The 14,729-nt window shown below is 36.3% G+C and overlaps 2 protein-coding genes across 2 annotated transcripts; one reads left to right on the top strand and one right to left on the bottom strand.

Annotated features, from left to right (window-relative positions):
• Nucleotides 1-205: 205 nt before the first annotated feature.
• On the bottom strand, nucleotides 206-3,347 carry clic3 (chloride intracellular channel 3). Its single transcript, XM_079364998.1, has 6 exons — nucleotides 3,248-3,347; nucleotides 2,367-2,476; nucleotides 1,318-1,443; nucleotides 1,104-1,210; nucleotides 829-1,004; nucleotides 206-748 (listed from the first exon to the last, which is right to left on the bottom strand). The coding sequence occupies exons 1-6, from the start codon at nucleotides 3,281-3,283 to the stop codon at nucleotides 566-568; spliced, it is 738 nt and encodes a 245-aa protein (XP_079221124.1). The 5' UTR covers nucleotides 3,284-3,347; the 3' UTR covers nucleotides 206-565.
• Nucleotides 3,348-8,937: 5,590 nt separating this feature from the next.
• On the top strand, nucleotides 8,938-13,026 carry fut7 (fucosyltransferase 7 (alpha (1,3) fucosyltransferase)). Its single transcript, XM_079364864.1, has 3 exons — nucleotides 8,938-9,250; nucleotides 10,123-10,243; nucleotides 11,300-13,026. Exons 2-3 carry the CDS (start codon nucleotides 10,241-10,243, stop codon nucleotides 12,380-12,382), a joined length of 1,086 nt encoding a protein of 361 aa, XP_079220990.1. The 5' UTR covers nucleotides 8,938-9,250; nucleotides 10,123-10,240; the 3' UTR covers nucleotides 12,383-13,026.
• Nucleotides 13,027-14,729: the final 1,703 nt, after the last annotated feature.

The raw sequence follows: 14,729 nt of genomic DNA, 5'->3' as shown, positions 1-14,729 counted from the left end.
ATTTTTATCTCCTTCACCGTTTGCTTATTTCGTGAAATTAAAAGGTTTTTAAAAGGTTGACAGGGGGGGTTTTTTTGTCCAGTAATTTGATTAACAAACATGATAACATTTGTTTTAAAGATACATTTGTTTTTATTTTGAATACAACAATATTATTCAAAGGCTTACATACAATTCATGTGATACATACGTGTGATCAATAAAACATAGCCTAAATGTTATCTTGGATTTACAGTGCTGTTTTTTTCTTACAGGGGCTTTATGATAAATCAAAGTAATTTCAACCAGAACATACAATAAAGTATTTACACTGTATACAAATACATTTATAAAATCAACTTTCAAGCAGCATTTGGCAAACACTAAAACCCATTTTTGCAGAAAGCTAATTAGTAGATCTATTGTTGCAGACATTCTTTTCAGGACCGAACTTGTCAATACTAATAAAACATACACAAACATACAGACCTGTAAATCCTGTTCAGTTTTTAGGCGTCTTGTCACCTTTTCTCTTTAGATCCCCACATTTCTGACATGACATTTCTTTATTCTCACGTGTGCTGTATCATCTTTTCCTCGAAGGGTGTTTATTCAGGTACACAGCCACAGAGTGGTAAGCCTGAATGATCTCTTGGTCTGGTGGGCAGGTGTAACGGAACTCATCTTGTTTGTAGGCGTTTTCCAGATACTTTGTGAGACCTTTCAGCTCTTTTGGGATGTCAAAATCACGGTATTGCTTACACACAACCTGAAAGAAGAGAGTTATCAATTAGGCTCAATTAAAAACCTGTTTTTTATATATTGAGTACAGTGCTGATCTCTGCTTACCTTGACAATGTTGAGTTTGGGAAGCAGGTTGCAGTCTGCCAAGGTGAGGCTGTCACTGTCCAAGAAGCGTCGTGAGGACGTAGTTGCATTGGGGTTGTGGTCCAGCTCATGAGGGAGAGGCGTCTCCAGGTAAAGATTCAGCTTTACAAGTGTTGAAAGAAATTTCTTCTCGAGCACTAAAAGACAAATAGATGTGACAAGCTGTATTATGTACTTTTATTTCCAGGTTTAAATCACTGTAAAGTCATTTTTGAAATATCCACTTGACGCCTTACGATCATTTAAAGCAGGATTGGGATTTTTTATGTATCCTGAGAATTTTCGAAAGATGTCCTCTCCGGCCCCAGAGGACTCTTTGTACTGACAGCACAACTTTGGATACCTGCCATTGGTGGAATAAACAAATAATGGATAAAATTAAAAAACAGACATATAGATGCATTAATGTATGAGATGTTTCTGTAACAAAACATGAATGAGTCTTCATACTGTGGTGGGGCTAAGGTCTTCTCCAGGAATTCCTCAATCTTGTTTGTGTCAGTTTTGACCTCATCGTTGTAGAGCAGGAAGGGCGGCTGAGAGCCTGGAGCCAAAGCCTTCAGTACAGGAGGGGCCCTGCAACAGAACCGGAAAAAAAACAAGCTTTAGCTCTCAAATGCAGCACATAATGATGAGATATTGGATAGATAGACAAGATATGTTTATTTTCTTCTACTAAATACATATTTCCAAATTTGATTTCAGAGCAGATTGCTCTGATAAACTTTAGAGTTTATTTTTCCTGTTTTACACGCCAGAGGTCGTGTTTACAGATTACTTCTCTGCAATTCTTCCTTATACCTTTTCACCTGCCGCATACACAACATTTCCCTTGCCTTTAAAAGCATCACTGGCATTTCCTCCACCGAAATATTTCTAACTCGTTACTTTCCCAACGTCAACTTCAGTCCACTGTTTCAAATTGGGAATTAAAGGACACAAGCAATTAATAAAGGTTTTTTTTTTTTTTTTTTGATTCAAGATTCAGAGATTGAGTCTCTCAAAATGTATTCTTACTTTCATACCCCTTTTCCAATTGAAATGATTGTTCTTGATAGTAATCCATTTTACGATTCAATCTTTTTATGTTCTATAGAAGCGATTTTGTATATAAGCTATTCAGGAAGTTAAATTATTTTAGTTTAAACTTCAAGTTTTCCCCAAATGTCTTTGATTTGTTTGTAGTGATTCTCTGCCAATATCTTTAATTAGCTGTGTGCTTCTTGCATCCAATATGTGCTGGTATATCCTGTTGCGCCTCTCAAAACCTTCCCTGATTATGACTCAATTAAATAATTTAGTTCAATTAATGCTGAACAACTTAGCATCTTTTTTTCCCCCTCTCAACCTCTTGCGACTTTTTGCCTCAGAAATCCGCCTATAGACATCAATACCATTAGTAGTTCTGGCCCAATACATCATATTGGGATGTTTGTGTTGATGTGTCATTTTTACGAACAAGCACAATGACTCAAAAGAGGGAAAACATGTTCTCTCACCTTGTCATGTCTACAGTGGTGATTTTAAAGCTGATCCCTTTTAACCAAAGAATCATGAAGATCCTCTGACTGAAGGGACAGTTTCCCACACCCTCAGCATCAAAACTGGCCTAACAGACAAACAGATGTTACTTAATTAACAACAGAAAAAAAGACATCGTCCACAAACATTGAGGTTTGACATGTGTAACTTGTAGCACCACGGCAGAAGGTGTCTGACCCAAACAGGAATACCTGAGCAGGTCGAGCCTGCTCTGCTCCAACAGTCATCTGCTGAGGAATTTCAAATGGAGGGTTGAGAGTGCTTTACACCCAGTTTGAACACGCCAGTATTTAAATAGTGTTTTGGATAAAACATATTTTCTTCCATATGCTGATTTTATTGCATTTCATTTGCATTTGAGACATTGACTTATGTTTCCAAACAGAAAGGCTGTTTCAGTTTATAAGGCTTTAGCTGCCACACTGAAATGGTACCTCACTTATACTCATTGATATTAACTGAACTTCATGAGTTACATGTTGTTTCATGTTGTGGACTTCAATGTATTTTAAAGCTTTATTTATAAAATATATATTTAGTATTTCTATAAGACACCTAAACTCTTAAAAGTATTTGCATAAATCAAAGCTTGTTTCTGAGATTTAACGCTACCAGAAAAGCAGGCAGCTAAAGGTACAAAAGAAAACTAATGCTTAACATATGTATTAATTACAATTACAGCAAGCCTACTTAGTGTTATGCATGTTATACAGAAGAAATAATTCTAATAAAGATTTGTCGGGAGGGATATAAAATAATGATGGATTATTGCTGCATTAATAACCTGTTGTATCCACATGTGTAGTTCTGTATACACACTGATGTTAACAACTCTTACCTTAACAAAGAGTTCAATCTGAGGGATCTCTGCCATGGTCAGCGTCCACCTATCGCTATTGGATTCACAAAATGTCCTCTTAGTGTCCAGATAAGTAAGATATCTTGATGTACTGTTCGGATTAAACTGAAACTGAGATGTCACTGAAGCCTACACTCACACTGATGGTCACGGTGGATGCAAGAATGCTGGTTTATCTTCCCTCCTGCTATATTATTCTCAGTCCATGTGCCTCGCCTCTTTCTTTCCTCCCTATTTCTTTTCTTTTCTCTGTGTCTTGTCTCTGTTTTTTTGTTCATCTCTCTCACCACACCTGTCAGAGAGGCAGACTGCACCTCCTCTGAACGTACCAGTTAGACCAGTAAATCGAGATCTCTCCTTTTGGTTTCTCAGCCTTCCAGTATATTCTCTGGCGGAAATGTGTTACTCTCAGTCTGTCTGTCACTGTACGACCTCTTTTTAGTAACCAAAATTAGCCAGTTCTGGAGGCCTGCCAGAGAGGTCAGAGTTTATTTTGTGTGTGGACATTAAGAACTTCAACTGCTTGAATATCTGACACAGTATCATCCGAATGATTTTAACACAGCTGAAAAGAAGATTTATTTTGGGGCTGCTTGTGCCTTTATTGGAGAGCCAGGACAGTGAATAGAGTCGGAAATCAGGGACAGAGTGGGGAATGATGTGCATGAAAAGAGACACTGGTCAGATTTGAACCCCACTTGGAGATACTATATAGCCTTGGTACATAAGGTGTGCGCACTAACTGCTTTTCCTCTGGCATAGCTTTACAAATATGTAAGATCATTGTTTTCGTATATGCATTTCTGAAATGATAGCATTATTTCACTGCTTAAAATTGATGTCACAGCTTGTTACAGGTTTTCCACAAGAGTTTTGGAACTCTGCTGCCAATACGTCGACCATTTAGGCCGAACATAGTGTTGGAAGACATGTGAGATGTATTGGCAGCATGACTCCAGTATGATTCCAGAAGGAATAGAAGCACATCAGTGGAGAAATGGATTAAACAAACTGTAATAGGGTATCAAAGTGTGGATGCTTTCAAGAGTATTTCATGAGTGCATCATTTTTCTTATTAGTTTACAGAATTAATAAGATAACTGATGCAATACAGCCTTTTTTTCAGTCTAAGTTCCAATAATTAAGAAGATGCTGGATAGGGTTGACATCGGGGCTACGTTCATGCCACTCTTCCATGTTTCTTCCAAGCTAAAAACTGTTACTTACAAAACCTTTTGACACTGCGTTTACGTTGTGTGATATATACGATTATTGGATTGGAGGATTTGAAGACAGCTACAGAACTATAGAATGCAAAGAGATATGTGTCCACACACTGCTAGCCACATTGTGTATTTCCTTTGATGTCTGTGCCTACATTTTTGTGTCTCCTGCTTCTGCAGTCCTATAGGCTGGAAGTGTTTGTTTTGTGTTCATCCCACAGCCAACCTTCAGGTGTCGTCAACATTGATGCTCTCATTTGGCAGGTATTTGCTAAGGTGTCACTGTGGGGTTTCTGTGTTAAGAAAGAAGAGGGTGACAAACTAAAACAAGGAAGTTGGAAGCCAGAAGGTGAGGTAATGATTCCAGAAAGCATAGAAGCAGATCAGTGGAGAAATGGCTTAAGCAAACTATGATAGGGTGTCAAAAGTGAGGACGCTTTCAAGAGGATTTAATGAGGGTGTGATTGTCTGCCATCAGTGACTCTGTTCTGTGGAATCCACATAATCAAAGCATAGATTGTTCAGGAATAATTAAGGTAATTGAGTACATACTATGGGTCCCTAAGAACGTAAGCATCCGTCACAGTCAAACAACCAAACACAACATCCTTCTTTGGTTGTTGCTACCTAAAAAACCCATCACATTGATTTTATTATTGTTAGTAATTATTTACAACACCAGAAACATTATACAAATTCTCTACCTGAATATATGAATCTGCCATAATTCACACTCTATCATAGGAAAATCATTATTTAAGGAAGCTTACTTTTCACTGAATTTCTTTCAGCATCAAAAGCACTCATAATACGACACACGCATAACGTTGTATGTTGCTTTACATGGTTTACATGTTGTACATGGTTTAAGGAACAAACGTGCAAACATTTTTATTATTTTTTTTATTCTTGATACTAAAGGTCTATGTGAACATGTATATGTAAAAACTATATTAGGGAGACCTTGATACCTTGCAGTGTTTTTATTTTAAATTGAATCACTACTTTTTTTCTGGTGTGTTTGATTTAGATACAACTTGAGTGGGTTTTTTGTCCTTACATGAGTGTAGCTCTTTTTTACACTCTTATGGACATATAACACTAGTTTATTTTTATACTTACATAAGAACATGAATAAAACAAAAAATCTGTCCCTGAAGCTTTCAATTGGGGCTCAAGTGTGTAAAGATATTCAATATAATGCAGTTCAACAATGAATCCTTTTTCTGTGCTACAGTATATTGCCCTCTTGTGGTGTTTTATCATATTGATTTCCACTTCAGACTTCTTGTTCCCTTATAAGTTATACAGTTCTTTTTTTTTCAGAGGGGATAAATGCAGTAAAAAGTTGTAGCACATAAATAAATCTTGTTTTATTCACAGCTTAAAAGTATCTGTGATTAGTGTTTGTTCTCAAAATCATAAACGTTAAGGGCGGCAATAAAGTCAGCTACAAGTCAGTTATTTCTTCATGAACAAACATAGTACACATTATGATGTGAAAAAAAAATGTTGTTACAATCATTCAAAACCACTTTTGAAATTCATAGGAGGAATATGGCATTAAAAATAAGATACTGCATAAATTCAAAATAAAACACTCCCACATCAAATATGATTAGCAAATTAAGTCATGCTTTTGTTCTATCTTAAATACAAAAACATGAAATAAACACATATTTTCCACTGCTTAATTGCCTAGCACTACTGCACTGCACACCAAGATATGCAATCAGGCTCCCAGACGCCAAGACATTGAGATATTGAAATGATAATACTAATTGTCATTTCTTACTCTTTCCTTTTCATGCATGCTTGTACACAATTCGGCCTGTGTGATTTAACTTAAATATATCTATATCTATATCTATATATATATATATATATATATATATATATATATATATATATATATATATATATATATAGATAGATAGATAGATAGATAGATAGATAGATAGATAGATAGATAGATAGATAGATAGATAGATAGATAGATAGATAGATAGTATTTTATTAATGGGGGAAGGCAAAGATTATCTTTCTTAAAAATCATTAATAATGCATTTCTGCCTTTAAACCACTAGAGGGAGGCATATGCTCTTCTATAAGATTACCAATAAATAGCTTTTGTAAAAAAAAATTGTGTTGATCTTGTTAAGCACACACACAGGTGCTGATTCTCAGTTTGGTTTCTTGCTTATACTGTAGTTGTATCCTAATGATAAAGACAACTACAAGATGCATATGAAAATAAAGAAGTCTTTATCTATTTGCAAGGTTTGTCTCTTCAAAAGAGGGTAGCTAATTACAGACATGTCAACACTGTTCTGGTCAGTCACTTCTGACCCAAGAGAGAGCAACTGGGTCGAGGGAGAAGCCCCTTTTTCCCAGCTCATGTCAAATAGGCAAGCAATCTGCATCAAGGCTGATAAGTTTCTGTTTTTTTCTTTTTCTTTTTAAGAAGTTCTTTGCACACAAAGTGTATGTTCGCCCCTAGTGATAGCATATGAGATTCTCTTTGTTTTTTGACTTGTGTTGCAAGATTTCATGTCCTGTCTGGTTTTAAACAGACAAATAAGGACAACCTAAACAACTGTTGACTGTTAATTATAGCATTAGACAAAGAGCAAATTAAGTGCTCGAGACGCTCATCTCTGATGTAGGTAGATTGTGTACATATCAAACACTAAATAATAGTGTTACAAGAGTTACAAGACACCACTGTTGAGCAGCTGTGTAGAAACATTTATTCACATGTTTTTAAATGCAATAGGAGTGTGTAGGTGCTGGAGTGTAAGTACATATTTAAAATGTACATTCATGTGGGTTGTTAAGTCAAAATGTTCCTTGAAGATATGCAACTGTGAGTTTAAGATCCTGAAACTGTAGGGTTAAAAAAGATTCTGTTTGTAGATCACCCTTTAAGGTCATCAAGGCATTAGTCACCAGGCATTTACAACGTCTTTTTTGATCCTACTTCAGAATAGTTACTCTCCAAGCAACATAGTGGTGTGCATGCAGAATAAAATGTCCTCATGTTGCGTAGTTTCAGGAAACTCACTACCAGATAGTTCCTCTTCAAAAATCCCCAGAACTGTTTCCTCCAACATACCTTGCTCACGAGACCATTATTTAAGATAACAGACTCATATTAATGGAACTGATGCTATCCCTTTTTATTCAATATTGTTTGACATTGTTGTTTTAAGGTGCATCATCAATGATTTCTCACATTGAACTGGCCCATTTCATGACAGCTCGGATCGAAGCCAAACCTCACAGTGCATGATCTACCCACCCTTCCTGCTGTTTGTGTGACTTTTAATTAACCCCAGCCAGTTGATAATGAGTGCACCATGAGTACCAACTCTCCTCTTGATGAGCAAATGTGCTTCCTACACTGAAAAACCTGTGAATACAACAGCTTACTTGTAACATTTCAAAAATTATAATGACTTCAATAACCATTTTTAAGCAAGCATAATACCACCTACATCCTGAATATGTGACTATACTGTATTGTGGACACACTACAATTGTTCATTAGGCATTATGGTATCAATGATCTTTAACGGAAACCATTAGTTTTCAAGAAATCCAAAGATATATTTAGAAGACAAAAATAATCAATGTTTTTTTAAGTAACAGTATATCATTGACAATGGGGAAACCATTTACAACCAAATACAACATATCAAGTCAATTTTACACACTTAAGAATGAAAGCATTCTGTTTAATTTAGGTTGCCATGTGGTAAAATGATTGAAAAGAAATAGGTGCTTAAAACACTCATCCACATAAACTTCCCTGACCATCTAGATTTAGAAAATATTCCAACTCTGCAACATTAATCAACCCGGTTTTCTAAGTGACCTTTACTTCACAGTTTAACAAGAGACATGTACTGGCTATCTGAATAGGAAATACTGAAGCTAAAGAATTCTATAATGATAAACTCCACTGAAATCCCGAAAGAGGATTCTCACTTGTTATGGTAACTCACAAAAACAGAAAATTAAATGTAGTATATAAGTTCTAAGATATACAAAAAAAAGGGGGGGGGGTGATTAAAAAACAGCTAGTAATACAAAATAATAAAACTACCAACACTACGACATTATATACTCCAGCAATAGTATTTTACAATAATTGCATGAATAAGGGTTACATCAATAGAAGATTACAAGAGTGAAATGTGTTTACAATGTGTCTCTGCTTATATTTTAGTACACATTAACATGTCCTCACTTTACTATTATAAACTGTAATCAATCTCTAAATCAGAGTATCATTACAGAAATAAACAGATTGTTTTCCTAGCCAACACATTTTCATTTTGTGATGTCTAAGTGAGTTTGTCATCACCCTTGTGTAACCTTTGGCTTAAATTTAGATGTTCAACACTTCCTCTTTCCCCATCAGTGCACACTTCATGCAAACACCTCCTGTTTGTTCTCAGATGATTTTGCAGAGTGTCACTAAAGAAGAAAAAGAAGCACACAAAAAAGCTAATTGTATCCCATTTTCTAGAACGCAGAAATTGTTGCTGGAAGGACAAGATGCTTTGAGTGTGTAACACGATGCTGCTTAAACCAGATTACATCAACAATCATCGATTTCTCAGAGAGACACCTCAGCGTCAGAAAAGGGGTTCCGATTCTGGTTTTCAAGTTCACCGTGTTCACCATCAGTTTCAACACCAGCAGCGACCAAAAATGGTATTTGTGGTGACTGAGGAGAGCGTCTCAAAATCAGGTTTGTGTTTCTGACTTCCAACATGTCGTTTTCAATCATGTTTTATAGTCTCTCTATTCTAATAAAAACATGAAAAATGATGAGCTGTATGTCAGAGGGCTGTGAATGAACAAACACATTCTGGTTAAAAGAAAAAAAGTTGGTTTTCTTAAGAATTCAACTCTTTTACACTCTGCAACTGCAAGCAAGGTGAGAAATACCACAAAACAGGAACCTTTCACCTCATCCTGTTAAAGGTTAACGTTTCTGGAGGCTCAAAAATAGCTAATCTTTAAAAAAAAATAGCTATGATATTTTGAGGGTTTTTGTCAAAATCTCACACCTCTGCTGAAAACAATCTGGCAATAATATTCTACAACGGCACCACAAACATACAACTGTACACTGAAGTGTCACAGAAACCCAAGTTTAAGCCTTTATATTATAATAATTAACGAAAAGAGAGACAAAGACTATTTGTGGAGAAAGAGAATTAAATCAATTCTATACATTTTAATTCCATGTTCCAGGTGACTGATAAATGCAGAAACAATAGCTTGCAAGCTGGGCAGAAATAGCTTTGCTATCGGCAGTAATTAGTGCAGTGCAATAAAACATCAGTTGCAATAAATGATTATCCTACAACTATACAGCATACACCAAGAACAGATCAGGTAGAGTATATATCTTGGTAGTGTTTAAAAAGGATGGAAAGTCACTATAAGGGATTTTTTTGGTACTGTTTTCACAAAACTTATGTTTGATATCTGTTTAAAAGATACAACTGTCCTCTTATTGGGCATAACAGAAAATTGGTAACTGAGTGAGTTTTCATGGATTTATTGTGAAGTGATGAAAAAGGGTAGCTCTTAATGTATGTTTTCTGTCCTTAGAGAAAAATAAGGAAGCATATGCAAGTTTACCATGAGCAGAAAAAAAAAAGTCATGGTCTGTGGTGGGTGATGGTGAGTTCTCTTCATACTGGGAGATACAGGCTGAGTCAGGGTCCTGATGGTGAGTTACAATCCTTTTATCTAAATGGGGGGACTTATTCTAATGATTGTTGAAGGAGACTTTCAGACTTGTTTGAAGAAAGTTCTTTTCTCTTTGGGATTTAGATCAAAGTGCCTCTTGACCTTCATTTCACATCACAAAGTGTCAAACGCTAACTTCTGTTTTTACCACACTCAAGAAACACCTCTTTGAGATGGTGTCTTTCTGTTTCTGTGGTTGATAAATGGCAATGCAAGATCATGACTGTAAGCCGTTTCATTTCTGTAAGCAGAATTAAAATGTGTTTGCATTACTTTAAAAAAGGCTGCTGTTAAAAAAAAGGGTACTGTTGATGATCACCAAAAGCTTGTTTTGTCCAGAGATTACTCTCATTGTCAACTGTTTCATCCAAAAAATCCTAAATTCCAAATTGGTTGGATACACATAGTTCAGGATAAAAAAACGTTTATTCATCTTAAGAGACCTATTGTGGTTTATTGAATTTGAATGTGTACTTACTTAGTAAATAAAGTGAGAGAGGTTCACTGATCTGTTGATAGTTCAATGTTTCTTAAATAATAACCTCTTTAGTGTTTACAAGATAAGACTAGGTAAATCTTTTTCACTTTTGCTGCTAAGCTTAGACATTTGAAAATAAAACTTTAATTCATAAGACAGCTTCCTGCAGCAAGATAACAGGAAATAGGGGTGCGAGATGGGGAATGACTCGCAAATATGACACCAAGCATGACTCAGAAGGGAAGTTACATCTATGGTCAGCTATTTAACCCTTACATCTCCCTACAAATCAATTTTAGTGGTATTAGATTTTTATTTATTTTTTGTGATTTCACATTATTTAAACCAATATTGATTGATTGATTAACTCACAGTGCATGCTAATTACATCAGATGGGAATAGATGGATATTATCTGTTTATGACTGTGAGTGCATGTGATTTACAGAAAATTGAATAGAAATGCAAAAGCACCTTTCAAACCTGCTTCAGACCAAAAATAAGGACTGCAAAAACTTTACTGCACAATAATGATCCTTCTTCTTTGTTTTTGTGACAGGGCCGTGTTGACACTAAAAATCTCAAGCTCAGCTCAATGAAGAAGAGCCTCTTCGTTCTCTCCTTTCTCATTTTGTTACGGATATCTCTTCTTAGTGGATGGCCGGGAAGATTCCAGGTCCTGATGGACATAAATCCCTCCTTGGGTATAAAGACCAGTAGTAGAAATATAACCATCCTGCTTTCATACTGGCCGTTTGACAGGCCATTCCGCCTCAGGGGGGATGTGTGCTGGGATCTCTATCACATCCCTCACTGCAGATTGGTGGATCAATGCTCCCTGTTGCCCTCGGCAGATGTGGTGGTGTTCCACAACCGGGAGCTGGTACAGGGCATTAAAAAGCTGCCTTTAGACCTCTCACGTCCGCAGGGACAGAGGTGGGCCTGGATGTCCCTGGAGGCCCCACTTTACAGTGGCAACTTGCATCAGTTGGATAATCTCTTCAACATGACCATATCCTACAGGAGGGATGCTGATGTCACTATTCCATATGGCGAGCTGCTACCAAAAGAGGATGATGGTGTCGAAGATGTCCCACAGAATAAGACCTTTTTGGTTTGTTGGGTTGTCAGCAACTATAAGATCCAGCACAAGAGAAGCAAGGTGTATAGGGAGCTAAGTGAAATTGTTCCTGTAAAGGTTTATGGCCGTTGGACAAAGAAACCCATTCCCTTCAGAGCCCTCTTAACTACAATCTCTCGCTGCTACTTCTATTTGTCGTTTGAGAACTCAGCTGGTAAAGATTACATCACAGAGAAACTTTGGAGGAATGCTTATATGGGCGGGGCAGTGCCTCTAGTCATGGGGCCGCCATTAGAAGATTACAAAGCTGTGGCTCCACCTAATTCTTTCATCCATGTTGATGAGTTTGCATCTGTAAAAGACTTAGGAAAGTATCTGCAACAGTTAGCAGGAGATAAGGAGCGCTATAGTAAATATTTTAAGTGGAAAAAGGAGTGGAGAGTGAAGCTGTACACAGACTGGAGGGAGAGACTGTGTAAAGTCTGCTCACAGTACGACAGGTTACCTCAGCACAAAGTTTACTCTAACCTAGAAGCCTGGATCAATGCTACTAGCAACTGAGCAAACACAACTGAGGCTTGTTTTTGGTTGTTAGCTTGATTTGACCACATTTTGTTTTTAGTTTTAATATTTTGCCAATAAAAAACCTGATACCTTCACAAAACATAAAAAAATGGATATTTATGAAACCCTTAAAGAATTTCATTCACCATTTCAGGGAGGGGATTGCTGGAAAATGTACTTTCAACTATAAAAGACACTCAGCTAACATGCTTTTTGAAAAAAAAAAAAAAAAACACAATGTGGTATAAATCCATAGCACTCAGCTTTGTAATAGGTACCAAAATGTTGACAGTCTCTGGACTTAAAATAATTGTCTTTTGTAATTTTCTTTCTACATTTCATTTGAGTAAAACATGCATGTCTTTGTGAAGCAGCAGTTTGCAGCTGCCACTAGTTTAGCTCATCATACAGTATCACAGGAAATCAGCAAGTCTAAATCTGTTGAAGGCAAAAAATATATAATAAGCTCTGTTATGGCAAGCTGTGGACAGTTGTAACTACATTTCCAGTCTTTACATATAAGCATAATTTAGCTAAGCTAAAGCTAACAGCTGCTTGGCTGTAAGCTCACAAAGATGGTATCAAAGAGGTATTACTCTGAAATTCTTGAGAACATAAAAAAAATTTCAATTAAATTAAGTTCAAATTAAATCGTACACCTGATGATTGATTTAATTACTATTTGCTACACCTGTGCTCTGTCATGCTATCCTTGCCAACATACCATGCACAATAGTTAATGTAAGTCGGGAGAGCCTGAACTTCAATAATTAACATATCTTGAATACATTCATTTTTGGTGTAGACATGTAGTATATGTCTATCACATGTAGTTTAAGAAATATCGTGCCTGGGTATATTGAAATATGTCCCTATAGATGTCCACATGGGGGAAAAAAATGGGAGGAATCTCCAAAATAAATGTAAACATGTGGCTGTTAAGTGGAATACATTGAACTGGGATCTCAGACTGAAGCTTGAAAGCAGGGCTGCATAATTTCTATAAAATACTGCAAATAAAATATTCAGCACTAAAAATATTGAAATTAGCATGTCCTGGTATATACATTTGTATTTTGATATATTTGCGGATTTTGAAGTTGAGGATTTACTTTAACCTTTGTTTTATACGTTGACATTGTTTTTCACCCATCTAACTCCATAAATAATTCCACCATTTATTGAATGTTTACCGAAGACAAAAATGCAGTCCGTTTGTATTCACTAAAGACACCAAACTCCTGAAACTAAACTTGACAGGTGTCCAAATCCATGCAGTCCTCAAGGGCTGGCTTCCTCAGACTTGTCTCCATGCTCTATACACCTGCTTTAAAGCAATGCGTTGGCGTCAAGCTCAAGCCTAATAACAAGTCGCTCATTGGATTCAGCTGCGTCAGAGCAGGGAGACATCTAACTGTCTGAGGAAGCCGGTCCTGCAGGACTGGAGTTTGACCCCCCTGCTCTAAACCTTTGTAAAACTGAAAGGTATTTTCAGTTGCAGGTTCAGCTTACTGGGGAACATTGCCACCTGGAGGTACCTTCAGGTAATGAGTGATTAAATCACATCAAATCAAGATACGTTTTAAACTGAGAGTCGCCTTATCAGATTGCACACAAAATAAATTTTACTGTATGAATAGTCATGTTTACTGGAAAAAAAAATTTGTACAGTCTGCAAATATGTACACACATTGAAAAAGCTTTACTATAGAATCAGTTTAACTGATTAGCTGCAGGGTAACATTTAGGTTAGGATTGTAAACACTTAGATGTACCTAGCATTCCAATAAATTATAAATTTAATCCATCTACAAGCAGTTCAATATGGAATGATTGTACTCTCATTTCAGTAGTGTTATTCTTTATGCAACTTTCCTTACCACTGATGGAGAAGTAATTGTGTACTCCTGTAATTTGTAGTCAGCTGTCACTGTCAAGTATAGAGACTTTAAGTCATGGGTAAAGAGACATTGAATGATATTTCCAGAGTAAAATCAAAACCCTAAAAGAGAAACACTCCATGAGCAGCCAAACATGAATTTTAGTTGAGTGTTATTCAACATTTCATTAGCAAAAATCTTTTACAATAAAACCAAAATGACGTACTGAAATACAAGTTAGCTCTCACTGCCAATCACCTGAGATGTAAGAAAATACTGAGCAATTGTGAGAAGCAGCTGAGACACCACATGCCCCAAAAATATAATAATCCCTCTTCAAGCACCATTACTATTTTTTCATCTTTGGGCTTGTTGTGTATACTGCACATAGAAAAAAATGAAACAAATATTACTTGACATTAAAAAAAAAAAAAAAAAAAAAAAAAAAAGGCAACTTGTGCAAA

Source organism: Symphodus melops, assembly GCF_947650265.1.
Source record: "Symphodus melops genome assembly, chromosome: 16".
NCBI classification, from domain to species: Eukaryota; Metazoa; Chordata; class Actinopteri; order Labriformes; family Labridae; genus Symphodus; species Symphodus melops.
This window is presented reverse-complemented; position numbering and strand designations above follow the sequence as displayed.

Coding starts and splice junctions, on each gene's coding strand:
- clic3 (XM_079364998.1), bottom strand. CDS start 3,283: ATGGCAGAGATCCCTCAGATTGAACTCTTTGTTAAG. Junction 2,477..3,247: donor AGATTGAACTCTTTGTTAAG/GTAAGAGTTGTT, acceptor TTTGTCTGTTAG/GCCAGTTTTGATGCTGAGGG. Junction 749..828: donor CCAAACTCAACATTGTCAAG/GTAAGCAGAGAT, acceptor CTCTTCTTTCAG/GTTGTGTGTAAGCAATACCG.